Raw genomic sequence first — 13,465 nt, 5'->3', positions numbered from 1 at the left:
CCCCACCAGCTCTGACATAGTGGATTGAAGACTATTTCTGGCATTCTTGAGAAGGGGGGCTTTGTCCAGATAGGAGCACACTGGGAAGAGACAAGACCTTCAGAGAAGCCCTACCTGAGCAGGAGGTGAGGATGTAAACAAGGGCGGCAATGCAGCTGCTGCTGATAAAGGCCAGGAGCATGTCGTTGTTGAAGGTTCTGCGCACTTCATAATCAAAGAGGTCTGTCCCCCCATAAAGAACCTGGACTTTGCTGGGAGAAGGGAGGAGCATGGAGAGAGAAAGATGGAAGTGGATTAGAAATGGCTGTCAACACTTGGAGGAGGACCAGGAGCTATCCACGCAAGTGGCAGGTTAGATCCAACAGAAGACAGGTCAGTGAACTGGAATGCCAAACTACAGGAAAAAAAATAGAAAAGAAAAACCTAGAGAAGAGCATTTGAAACACGTGAAACTCAGTGAGGAGAGCTAACATTTGTGTAGTTAGCATCCTAAAAGGAAAAGGGACAGAAAGGGAGGTAGAGGCAACATTCAAAGAGACAATAGCCAGGAAATTGCTAACACTGATGAAAGCTGTCGATCCATTCAAGAAGTTCTGTGCACCCCAAGCAGAACAAAGAAAACCATGCCAACATAAATCTTAGTAAGACTGGTGAAATCAAAGATGAAGAGAAAGCTTAAAAGTAGCCACAGGGGAAAAAAAAGACAATCATTCAAAGGGGCAACAAAAAGATTGACAGCTGACTATTCCATAGAAACGACTGAAGTCGTGGCACAATGGATCAATGACTTAAAAGTATTGAAAGAAAGTAACTGCCAAATTATAATTCTATACCAGCAGAAACACTTCAAATAAAATACTTTATTTTACTTCAAAAATAGAAGTAAAATAAAGATATTTTCTAGGCAAACAAAAGAGAATTTATCACCAGCAAACCTGCACTAAAAAAAAACAAAAACAAAACTAATGAGAGTTCTTCAGGTACAAGGAAAACGATCCCAGAGGGAAACATAAAATTGTAAAGTAATGAAGAGCAACAAAAAAGGTAAACATGTGAGTAAATATAAATAAATACTGACATAGTAAAATAATACTATAATATCTTATGAGTTTAAAAATATATATAGAATTAAAATGCATGCAATAAAAATGTAAAAGGCTAAAGGGTTATAAATGCAGTGAACTGTGTTCTAAGATTCTAGTATTAACAGGAAAGTAGTAAAAGTGATAATTTGTATTATTTTGTAATAAATCCAGGTGCATGAGGCCATCTCTTAGGTAACCGATAATAGAATAATAGAAAAGATTTTATTAATGCAAAAGAAGGTACTCAGGCAAGTCTGCAAGGGGCCTGGTTGCCACCACTCCTAAGAAGCTCTGGGAACACAGAAAGGGAGAGAGAGGCTTTTCACTCAGGGTAGGGGTTTTGCCTCAGCAGCTGAACATACTAGGCAGAGGTAATTGCTGGTATCCGAAACCCTGGAGATCCTTCTACAGCCAGCCCCTCCCCGCTCTCCACCTGAGGCAAGTACCTTTCCCCAGGGCTCCTCCCTCCCTCCACACTTCCATCCATCCGTCCATCCCCCCAGACAAATCCTTTAATAGCTGTTCTTGGCACAACGCAAGGTGCTAGGCCTATAGAAATGAGCCAAGAACAATCCCAACCCTCAACGGACTTATACTCTGTTAAGACATAATTAAACCAAACTTCCTCAAACTTTAATGTGAAATCCTTTAATGTGTCACCGGGAAATCCTGTAGATCTAGGACAGGCCTGGAGATTCTGAGATTCTGCATTTCTAACAAGCCCCCAGGTGTGGCAGGTGCTGCTGATTTGAGGACTGTGCCTTGACTGACGAGGAATTTAACTATAATACAGGTGGACAAGGGCTACGATGAAACTGTAGCTCACAGGGGTGAAATAACTCACTGAAACTCCCACAGCTAAGTGGAGTCACTGGGATCTGACCCCAGAAATATCTGATTCCAGAGCCTGGGTAGGCTCTTCTCTGCCTCCCTCAGGGAGAAGGAAGGGGACTGCGGCAGTGGATAGAAAGGCAGTTAACCAGCCTCAGGGAAAAGCCTCCCAGGTTGGATCTCAGTGGATAAACAGGGCTTTTCCTGGCACAGCAGGGCTGGGGGCAGCTCCTAATGCAGCAACTGGCACAGGAAACACAAAGGGTGGGGGCTTTGTATTAGAAAACCCGGATTTTAATCCCATTCCACTTCTTCAGGGGTTTATCATTTTGAACAGCTTAATGGTGGTGTGCCTCAATTTCCTCACTTTGGAAACAGAGATAATCATAACAGCACCTACTTCATTGGGCTGGTGTGAGGATTAAATGAGGCAGTGCGTGTAAAGGGCTTAGGTCAGTGCGTGGCACAGAGCAAGCGCTCGATAAATGTTAGCTCTGATTACTACAGCAGGGGCTCAATGTACTGGGTGAGGCACGGAAAGCACGTGTGCGGGGCTAACCGGGCAGGGCAGGGTGCTGCAGGGCAGTGGAGTTGTTGGCCAGAGGGCTGACAGATGAACGATCTAATGCCCTTTGCTGGTCAAAAGCAGCCAGCTGTATTCTCAGACACGTAGCCCAAGGCTCGGAGGGTACCCAAAGCACCCACCGCCCAAAGCATCCACCGTTCAATCTCTTAGCTCATTTCCTCCTGACTCCAGAAGGGTAGCAGGACTCACCCCCTCTTTATACAAGTAGGAAAACTGAGGAGAAACCAAGTGTCTGGTCAACTACCTCCCTGGATATTAGAGGAAGAGAGGAGCTCCTTAATCCCTGGTTAACACTCTTTCCAGAAAGCCCTCAACAAGCACCATTGCAGGAGAAAATCAATACCCAAGAACTCCAGGGCAAGAGTTCCGGGACTTCCTACCTCCTCCAGAGTTATGTTCACTAACCATTAGTGATGATCAAGAAACAGGACCAGCCTGTCAGAGGGATGGCAAGGAGGTAGCTGGCTCTGCCCCTGACTTGGGAAGAAAGACTTCCCAGGAAAAAAGTTGCAGGGAAGGGGATCTGGTGCTTATGAGAAAGAAGCACCTGGAAACCAATTCCCTACCCTAGTAAAGCCCTTTACTGGTACACACGGACAGGCACACACCGGCGTGGCCGGACCGCCTACCTAGTAGACTGCTTGGCCAGCATGGCCACATAGGTGACCACGAAGCTCTGAAACTTGGCGCGCTGCTCCTCCCAGCGATCATCTACAGAGTAGTAGTTGGGCAGGGGTGCTCCAAACAGGATCTCGCTGCGCAGGAGGGAGCTCTTGAGGTTTTCTGCAGAGAGGCCCTCGTCCACATACCAGTAGAACTCGGGGTGAGTCATGGCCAGCTCCAGGGAACCTGTAGGTGCAGGGGTTGGGGAGGGGGTCAAGGAACTCAGTGGGTCAACTTCCACCAGCCCTCCATCAGGGCCATCCTACCCTCCTCCACACCTCACCCCTTCTAAGGAACTGAGAAACTCCCCCTCAAGCTGCCTTGAACTGTTCCTAACAGCACAGAGGGATGGTTTAGAGAAGTCCCAGACCTGCCCTCCCGGCAGCTCCCACTAAATTGATGTATTCATTTTTGTTTGAATCTCAGCTAATTCCAAGGCTCAATCTCTGCAGCCCCGCCTTCATCTGCCTGGAACCCCGCCCACGGCCCCCTTAAAAGGCACACCCAAGCCCCATCCCTACACCTGGCTTTGCTCCTTCCTTCAAGTCCCATCCTTAACTCACAGCCAACTAACACCACCTTGGATTTCCTTCAGCTCCAGCCACTCCCCTATCTTCCTCTGATTAGATGCCTGGCTCTCTGTAACCCCACCCAGGCTTCCTGCTAACCAACCTCAAGCCCAAACCCCATTCCAGGCTGTCTCTGATTTGTCACAGCGAAACTCCCAATATCTCTCAATCCAGGGTGTGCCCACCCAAACCTCCTTCTTCGCCTGCCTGGGATCTCATCTCACACCCAACCCTGCTACCAATCCTTCCTCACGGGACCCTCAGGCCTGCCCAGCCCTCAGTTCCAGCCTGACTCCGCTGCCCAGCCAAGTCCCTCCCCATCCTCCTACCTGCCTCTAAAGTACTGAACCGAGAGTCACATCTCCCAATTACCCCAGTGAGGCCTGTCCCCAGTCGCATTCAGGCCTCGCCCTTTACAAGCAGCTTCAAACCCCGCCCCGTGCAGGCCCCGCCCCAAGCACACCCTGCTCTACTCACCCCGGATGTCTGCCAGGTCCTGGCCCATGCCGTCGTAATAGATCTTGCCACCCCTCTCCGTGGGGAAGAAGTAAGTCATGAGTGAGCTGGGCGGGGAGCAGTAGGAGTAGGAGCCGAGTGGCAGGTCCTTGAGCACTTCATGGGGCTTCCAGCAGAACTCCCTGAAGCCTGGATGGTCCATGATTTTGCGCTCAATTTCGTGGATTGTGACCAGGCGCTCACTGGTGAAAATGTTCCGTTCTGTATCACCACGTGCCAAGAAGATAAGCTCGATGCGCCAGTGCGCGTGAGTCTGGGTGTTGGTGCTCATGTAGGAGCGAGAATAGTCCCAACGCGAGGCGCCCCGACGTGCACGGCTCTGATTGGCTATGGTGGGCGGAGTATCCACTTGGCGCCGCCCATCCCTGTCCCGCCCCTGGTCCATCGGACCTTCACTTTGGTTGGCTGCCAGGTCCACCAGGGTCGACTCTCGTCGAAGACGCCTGCCCCGATTGGTCACTGATTTCCCGGAGGCGGAGAGGTCCCACCAGTGGCCTGGGCCAGACCCTGGGACAGCAGCGACCGAACGTGGGGCCCTGGCGGCCCTTCGCGAGCGGTTGCTAAGATGCAGCTGCTGCAGCTGCTCTGAGATGAGGCGCTGGAGTGTCTCAGAGGTGAAGTCAGCCAAGTCACGCCGGTTACGCCCCCAGGACCCAAACTGGGACTTAAGTGCCAGTGCAAGGGCATCAAAACGCTGGGAGGCCTCGTGGTTTCGTATCTCAAAGGCGTTGTAGGAGATGTCAATGTCCAGCGGCGGGTAGTAGAGGAACATGAAGGCTGACAGGGCCATGGGGATGCTGCAGCCCAGGAAGAGCACTAGCCCCGCACAGCACGGATTGGTGAAGGCCCAACCCAAGGTACTCCAGAAGCCCGAGGCTGGGGGCCGGGAGGGCAAGTTCCAGTGCCGCCAGCAACACTGCCCCCCTGCCCCAGCTTGGGGCCCTGCCTTCTGGGCTCTCCTAAAGGCCTCTCCCGTTGCTTCCTCCTCTTCCTGCTCCTCCTCTAGCCACACATCCTGCAACAATGGGTCATCCTCCGAGTCCATAGCCTACAGAAGAAGGAGAGTGTCAGCAGGCTGCGAGAGGGAGAGGATGATACCAGGGCTACAGTCAGTTGCCCAGCGGTGGGCACTAACCCTGCCCAAGCATAACCAAGTACAAACACTACAATGGAATCGCATCAAGCAGGCATTTAACTCAACTGAACTCAACCACATGCACATAAAACAAAAGGGAAAATCCTGTTTGCCCAGCACTCCCCTCAACTAGATGCGGCTTTCAAGGCCACAGAAGGAGAGTCCCAGCCCAAGTGTCAACAGAAGAGATATTCCTCCCTGTGCAAGGGATATCTGAGGGAAATTTGGGCCATGCATGATTTCCCAATTTTTGCTGCATTCTGATTTTAGAACTCAAGGCCAATTTAATGACTTTTATTTGGGGAGCAACTATAAAGTAACTTCTAGAAGCATCGAGGTAGAAGGGAAAGAACATGATGTTTGGAACACGAAGGACCGTAGTTTTGGTCCTGATGGTGTGAGTGTCGGCAAGACGGCGAACCTCTCTGAACCTCAGAGTCTTTGTCTGTGAGACAGAGGTGGCCATTCCCGCCTCACACGATTGTGGGGAAGGCCGCGGTGGAAGCGCCCTGCAGCCTGTGCAGTGCATTAGTTATTTTCTGTCACATAAACCGATTTCTTTCGCTCCCCTTTGGGGATTGGGACGTGCTCAGCAACGGCCCACGCAGCTGCGCCAGGGCTAGATGCAGGCCATACTTCTCCTCAAGAACTCTCAGTGCCTCCCCACCCCTTCTGTGGGATGCTGCAGCTGTGGCCACTGTTTGTCAGGCTCGGGCCGCTTAACGTGCAGCTCTGGCAACGTCAGACCTTTGGGCACGGGCAGGGGCCGGGCGTCTGTCTCCCCAAGACTTGGGAACAAGCAGCAGGAGGGCCCAGCAGGAAAGGGCAGGGCTGGGCAGCCTGAGGACTCCAGCAGGGTGGCCTGAAGGCAGGAGGCCTTCTGGCATCGCTGGGCATGGCCTGTCCCCCTGTCCTGCCTGCCCTCTGTTTGGATGGAGAGAGACTCATTATCCAGTTAGATGCCAGGCAGCAAGAGAAGGAAGCTAATTATGCCAGCGCTGGCTAATTAATGCTGCCTTTCCTATTAACATTCTCTAGAGTGCTCCATTTCAATTAGACAGTCTGTCCAGGAAGAGAGGGGGCTGCCGTTAGCCCGGAGAAAGTGAGGAAGAGAGGGTGAGGGGAAGGAGGGAAACAGAGACAAAGAGACAAGACATGGGAGAGTACAGGGGCAGAGACAAAGAAGAGGGGAATTTGGTGCGGAAGACAGAGACCCAAATAGGGAAACAAAGAGAGATCATCAGAGTGTGCAAGGGGGTAGGGTGGTGGGAGGGGAAGGAAGAGTGCGCGGCAGATGACTGAAGGGAGAGAGGCCTGGAAGAGGCGGGCACAGCTCCTGTAATATGCACGATTCCTATCAATGAAATAATTAAACTTTACCCTTTGCGGCTCCCTAAAGCGAGCCCGATGAAGAGATAACTGCGTCGAGGCTGATTTGTATTAGCAGAGACTCCTGAGTGAGCCAGAGGTGGCTCCGACTCACTCCATCTCCAAAGAGTGAAACCAAGTCTGCACGTGGAAGTGGGAGGAGGGGGCCTGTGGGAGGCTGGGCGCCCCACTCCCAGCCTACAAAGGAAGCCAATGGTAATATAGTGGAGAGGGACAGGGGCCACTTTGGCACTTTTTCTGGGCTAAGTCCATCCACCCCATCCCCAGTCTCAGCCTGCCTTTTAGGGTGGAACAGTTTACAATGTGTTGGTGTGTTACAGGGTCAAAGGCCAAGATTCTGGGTTGGTTACAGTAGCATCCCTTGGTGATTTAGGGGCCCCTCTACCCCACTGCTACTCCACTAGGAATGCCACTCCCTTCCTTAGGTGTCCAAATCTAAAGCATCTTTAAAGGCCTTACTCAATGTCGCCTCTGCCAAGCCTTCTCAGATCTGAACACTCCATTCCCCAGCTGCTTGTCTAAGCTCCTCACCACACTTGGGGGGCGGGGGTAAAGATCGCTGAGGGACGGAGAAGGAGAGGCAGTGTAGCAGTCAGTGTTAAGAGCTTTAGAGGCAGAGAGACTAGGGTGCAAATCCCAGCTGCACGATTCAGGGCAGGCAGCGCTGCCCTATCTGAGCCTCACTCGTCCCATCTGCAAAATGGGGCTAATGAGAGTCACCAGAGGTGTCGGAAGGAAGGCGTACACAGCAGGCTGAGCATAGTGCCTGCTAGGTACACATGCTTGGGAAATGAGAGCTCCCTAAAGGCCGTGACTCCTAAAAATCCACGTGGCCCCTTGTATTTGCTAAAGGTGGCCTCAACAATGCCCCCCTTGCATGTGGACTCCTCCCCCTTAAATCTGGGTGAGCCACGGCAGAAGTGTTACTCTGTGACTGTTGAGGCTTCTACCAGGCTCTCCTGGGACGTGTCCTTGGGACCCAGCTGCCATGCTGTGAGGAAGGCCAAACTAGCCCACACAGAGAGACTACAGGTAGGAGCTCCTGCTGTTGACCCAGCTGATAGCCAGCATCCACCACCGGACCTGTGAGTGAAGATGCCTCCAGGTGATTCCAGGTCCCGGTCATGGAGCAACCCCCAGCCTTCAAGTCCTCTCAGGTGAGGCCCCCATACCATGGGGTAGAGCTAAGCCACCAGCTCCTGCTCCATCCTTGCTCAGAGTCCATGAGCATGATGCACTGGCTGTCCTACATCACTAAGCCTTAGGACGGTTGCTTACGCAGAGTAGTAACCGCACTGATGCAGCGCAGCCCTGTCTGACACATGTGACTCCGTGCCCTGGGAACAGCCTTTGCTGGACTGAAATGACCAGATGATTGGGCACAGCCATTCTGCCTTCCTGTGAGAGCCCCCTAGCTGGGTGGACATGAACATGGACAGGGACTTGGCTGTTACATTCCCTGCTGGGCTCCCATGGCCTAAGATCGGTGCTCAGCAGGGATTTGTTGAATGAAGGAAGGAAACGGCATCTCTGAAGACTCTGGGTTATGTATTAGGTAGCACTTTCCCCCAGATAGAGGACAGTCAGGCGTCAATCAACATAAGCAGATGGCAGAGTTTCTTCTGCCCAGGGGGGAAGGATCCTGTAGAGTATGAAATGGACTTAAGTTCTTTGCCTCTCATTCCACGCCCCTCTTCCCACCCAAATGCCCACCTTCTCTGTCCACTTCTGAAAAAAAGCTGCCGTGTGGTAACCACACCAGACCGGTGGTCAAGCTCCATGGCTCCAGACCTAGCTCAGCCACCAACTTTCTGCGTGGCCTTAGACATGTCCCATTCCCTCTTGGGGCCCCGCCTCCCCTTCCGGGTAAAGGCCTAGGTCCCTCCAGCTGTGATGCTCCCAGAATCTCCAAGAAGCCCCAGTCTGCAGACCAAGGAGGATAGGTAGCACCTGAGAGGCCCCACCCACACAACGAAGGCCCAGCTGGGCGGGGGGGGGGGGGGGGGGGGGTCTGGCTCTGGCGCCACAACCACCTCCATCAGGCCCCTCCATGGGGTGGGCTGCAAATCTTAAATTTGTTTTCCTTTCTCAAGTGATGGGAATTGATTAGCTTAGCAAGGAGCCCCAGCTGCTGTATGGAAAGATGCCAAGGGTGGCTCCTTCGGTTCCTGTCATTGGCTCAGACAAAGAGCCTAAAGTAGGACTGATCACGAGGGACTGTGATCACGAGGGACTGTGATCACGCCGTATGATCTCCTGTTAGGGTGGGCCCTTGGCGTAGGCTCCTGCTTAGTGACCAACACACTTCTTCTGCTGTCTGTCCCTTTGCCTCTGTCACACACACACTCAGAGGTGGTCACAATGAAACTGGGCCTCCCAGGGGCCCACGTACCAAGGTGGAGACATCCACAGAACAAGGTCCCCTCCTCTTGGGAAAAGCAGCCACGTAAAGGGGAACAGCAGGCCCTGGGGGGGCCTTGCATGGAAGAACCTGGCCCAGTTTCAAAGGCCAGGCTTGGGCAACCCAAAAGCCACGTATGTAGCATAATCCCAATTTTATAACAGAAAGACTAAACTAAATCCACCTTCATAGGTATTAAAACAAAAAACCCATTAACAGTGGTTATCTCTGGGAAGATTCTGGGTGGTTTTTATTTTCTCTTTTATACCTATCTCCAATTTTCTGCAATGACCAGGTACGTTCTCACTTTTAAGATCAGAAATAAATGTTATTTAAAAATAGAATGTGTGAATACGTGAGTGGAAGAGATTTTGCTTACCAGCCTTCAATTCTTTGAGGAGTTCCTAGAATAGGCCTGGGAGGGCAGACAAGAAGCCGGGTTGGTTCGGGTGGGGGCAGGAAGGATCCTGGTTAGAAAGCAGAAGCACCTGGGGGGTGGGGGGGAAGCTGCTGGCAGATGCCCAGCGGGTGAGTGAGAGTGGTGTCTCCCATTCCCCGGATGGAGAGAGGGGTCTTTAAAATGAGCAGGAAACAGATCACGGCCCGTCGGACCCAGAAGAGACACCGGGGCACATCCGGTCTGACTCCTTCATCTTGCAGATGGGGACACTGAGATTTGCAAGGAGGAGGGACTTGCCCAAGGTCATATTTCAGTGGCAGAGCCAGGACTCTTGGCTCCAAGGAGTATTCGACCTGCTCCATCGCCAGAATCTGGGAGGACTTTGTGGCAGCCCCAGGGAACAGCCAGACCTAGAGAAGATGACATGTGGACCCAACGAGCCAAAATAGGAAAGCTATTTTATTTCTTTTTAAAATGTTTATTGAATTTATTGGGACAATGTTGGTAAATAAAATTACAGGCTCCGGGTGTGCAATTCTATAATAACATCATCTGTATATTGTATTGTCTGTTCACCACCCCAAGGGAAGCTATTTTTAAGGTCTAAGGAAGAAGGTATTCTTCAAGTCACAAGCCAGATGGACTTCCCATCTGGACCCAATGGGGCTTTGGGAGCCGCAGTGTTGCCTCGAGCCACCCCCAGCTTCCCACCTGGCCTCGTTCTGTCCCCAGTGGCCCCCTGGGGACGTGGCCAAACACCACAGCCTGCCTGCAGCCCTGTTGACAACTTCCCTCCTGCGGAAGGCTGACAGACCCTTCCTTCTTTATTCCCCATCCCAGCCAGACTGTTAACATGTAATCAAAAAATCACATTAGACATGCAGATTCGACTTAAAATATGTACCGTATATGCATATACAATTTAATGGCAATTAGGAGCTAATCAGCTTTTTCTTCCAGTCTCCAGGCGTTTTTCCCCCTGGTTCAGCTCTGCTCCTGGGAAACATCTTGGGGTCTCTGGTTCTCGGACCCCTGGGCTGAGAGATTCGGGTAGAAGTCCACAATGCGGTATTTTTAGTTGAACAGCTCTGTTTACCCCGAACATGCTGAAGTGGGGGCATTGTGCCCTCGTCTACTTCCTGGTGACGGGTCTTTCCCGCCACTTTGGTGAGTTCAGCTCGTCTGTGGTGGAGAAGGCAGGAACGGGACGAGGAGGGCTCTGTCCTTCCTAGTCCTGAGTCCTACTGCCTGTCTTCCTAGGGTCTGCCACCACTCGGGTGCCTGGGCTATGTGTCCGCCCTCCAGAACCCCCATTTCTTCTCGGACACCTGGGCACTCTGTCTCAGGGCAGGAGGCTGCAGAGCACCAGAGACATAGTGGCAAAATTGGGGCAAATTCACACAAATGGGGTGAAGCCAAAAGTTCAACTAGCTCGATGCAGACACCCTGACACCTTTCGAGACAATCCTAACATACTAATGAGCTGCGTGTCCACCATGTGCAAGCACTCTACCCACCCTCTCTCATACTCACATAGGGCTCCTGCAAGGGAGCGCTATGAGCACCCTTGTTTTACAGAGGAATAAACAACCAGAGAGGTTAAGTGACCCCCTTGTGGTCAAACAGCAAATAGGGGTGGAACTAGCCTTTGAACCTCAGGCCCCCCTGAGGCTGAAGGCCACGCTCTTTTGCCACCCTGAGCAGCCCTTGAGTTCCCTGAGAGCTGAGATGTCGGTTGTCAGTCCTCACTGAAGAAGCCCACGGTTTGTGGGCAAGCCCGCACCAGCCCCATTAGATCCAAAATCATGCAGGTTGGCCATTCTGCTTGTAGTAGTTGACAGCTCGGGGCGTGAGGCGAAGGGGTCTCTGCCAGTCACAGAGGCCTGGCCTTCCCTTCCTGGGGGCTGTGATGGCTCACTTTGCATGTCAGCCTGACCGGGCCAGAGGTGCCCAGACATCTGACCAAACGCAACTGTGGGTGTGCAGACAAGCGAAGTGGCTTTTCCTCCCTAACGTGGGTGGGGCTCCTCCTGCCAATGAAAGACCTGAATGGAATGAAAAGGCTGAGTAAGAGGGAACTCCTTCTGCTGAGTCTGGGAGCAGGGATGTTGGTCTTTTCCGTGGGCCCTTGCTGGCTTCCCCATAGGAGCTTACGCTGTCTGCTCTCCTGGTGGACAGACCTTCGGACGCGGACTATAACTATACCTTCAGCCCTCTTGGTCCCCGACTGGCCACCTGCAGAATGTGGACGTCTTGGCCTCCACGATCATGTGAGCCAATTCCTTGTCAGCTGTCTGTCTACCTAGCTATCCACCCATTCATCCCCCCAGCTTTCTACATCTTATTGGTTGTGTTTCTGTGGAGAACTCTGACTGATACAACGGGGCACAAAGCACCCTAGAGGAAAGTGGGGGTGAAGCAGGGAGCCCCCTCCTGGCAGCTGGGTCCTAGGACCCTCCTAGGGTTTTATACCAAGAAGCTCAAAGTCCTACTTGGACAGGAAGGGGCGTGGCCAGGGGAGTGTCAGCGCAGGCCTGAGCCCTTCCCCCAGCAAGAATATCCCTTCTCCCCTACACCTCCTCCCATCAGACCTGTGGTCTCAAGACCACGTAACATTCTTGTGGCCTAAATTTGCCAGCAGAGGGCAGGAAATTCAGAGGGACGCTCCTCCTGGCCCCCAGAGAAAATCTGGGCTTACTTATTGGGAGGCCGGGTGGGGGTGGAGAGAGGAGGGAGCTGCGCAGGGGCTCTGCAGCTGTCCTGCTCAGGACCCTCATTTCTTCGGGAGGGCAGGCTGCAGGGATGGAGCGTTTGAAGGACAGCTGGCCACCCCGGGCTGACAGCTGGTGAGAAAGCTGTGGGCACTGACTCGTAAGCCCAACAGCTCCATATATATCAGGCAAACGAGCTTTGCTCCCGTCAATATATCACCCGGGGGACCGTCCCAGCCAGCACCAGAGGAACCAGCATTAATGACCACAACAGCCACTCTCACCGTCCCCTGTTCCATGTGTTCTCTGGCTGGTGGGCTCAGTGGAGCAGAACTGGTCCCTCAACACTCAGAGGGTAGCAGGTACTGAGAGCACCAGGGCCTGGTTTCTAGGGGGAGGGGGGACCTAACGTGGGTTTTGCGGTCAGACCCACCTGGGTTCAAACCCTGGCTCTGCCACTAGCTGGGAGCGTCAGGCAAGTCTCTGTTTCCTCATCTGTCAAACAGGGGTGGTGGGACCCCACCTGCTGAGTCACAGCAGCTAATGTGATCATTATGAGTGTCGCAGTTGGGAAGAGGCCCCAGCTCACAGCAGGTGTGCAGGGTGGCCAGCGCTGACTCTCATTCTCTACCACATCGGCCCTCAGGCTTGAATGTGGCTCTGTCACCTGTGTACTTGTTCAAATGCAAACACCTGGGCCAGACACCAGATCTAGCCAATCAGACCAGGGAAGGGGGGAATCTATATTTATACCATCTCCCCAGGTAACTCTGATGCAGGTGGCCCAGGACCACTCTCTGCAGTTCTCAGGGGCTTCCTCCAGTAGGCAACGGAGCCTTTGACCTCTGCCACACTGGGGCTGGCTCACACTGACTGCCCCCAGGCGCTGGGGATGGCCTCAGCCCCCTGGATCTGAGTCCAGGGCTTACTCCTTGAACTGCTTCTTCCTCTAGCCAAGGGGAGGAAGACATGATGATATCTGGGCCAGGAACAGAACTTTATGTTCTCGGGGGAGAATGGGTGGTAGACACACAAACAGGCCACCCAGCTCTGCCAACCAGCTCCTCCTAGTGGGGCCAGGCAGGGAAAGGAAATGGAAGGCAAAGGGCTCACTACCTGTCAGGCCCATGCGAGGGACTTGGGAGGGAAGCTGCCCACCCTGTGAGCCCTGCTGTGGGC

At 52.9% G+C, this 13,465-nt stretch overlaps 1 protein-coding gene across 1 annotated transcript in view; it reads right to left on the bottom strand.

Moving 5' to 3' along the window:
• Positions 1-13,465, bottom strand: part of DISP3 (dispatched RND transporter family member 3) — a 44,019-nt gene that overhangs the window by 20,115 nt on the left and 10,439 nt on the right. The window contains exons 2-4 of the mRNA XM_024554824.4: positions 4,212-5,298; positions 3,132-3,351; positions 115-251 (exon numbers count right to left, since the gene is read on the bottom strand). Coding sequence (XP_024410592.2) covers positions 115-251; positions 3,132-3,351; positions 4,212-5,295 — 1,441 coding nt within the window. The 5' untranslated portion in view covers positions 5,296-5,298. The remainder of the gene's footprint in view (positions 1-114; positions 252-3,131; positions 3,352-4,211; positions 5,299-13,465) is intronic.

The sequence above is a fragment of the Desmodus rotundus genome, chromosome 3 (genome assembly GCF_022682495.2).
Source record: "Desmodus rotundus isolate HL8 chromosome 3, HLdesRot8A.1, whole genome shotgun sequence".
NCBI classification, from domain to species: Eukaryota; Metazoa; Chordata; class Mammalia; order Chiroptera; family Phyllostomidae; genus Desmodus; species Desmodus rotundus.
Note: the sequence above shows the minus strand (reverse complement) of the source record. Positions and strands in the feature narration are given on the sequence as shown.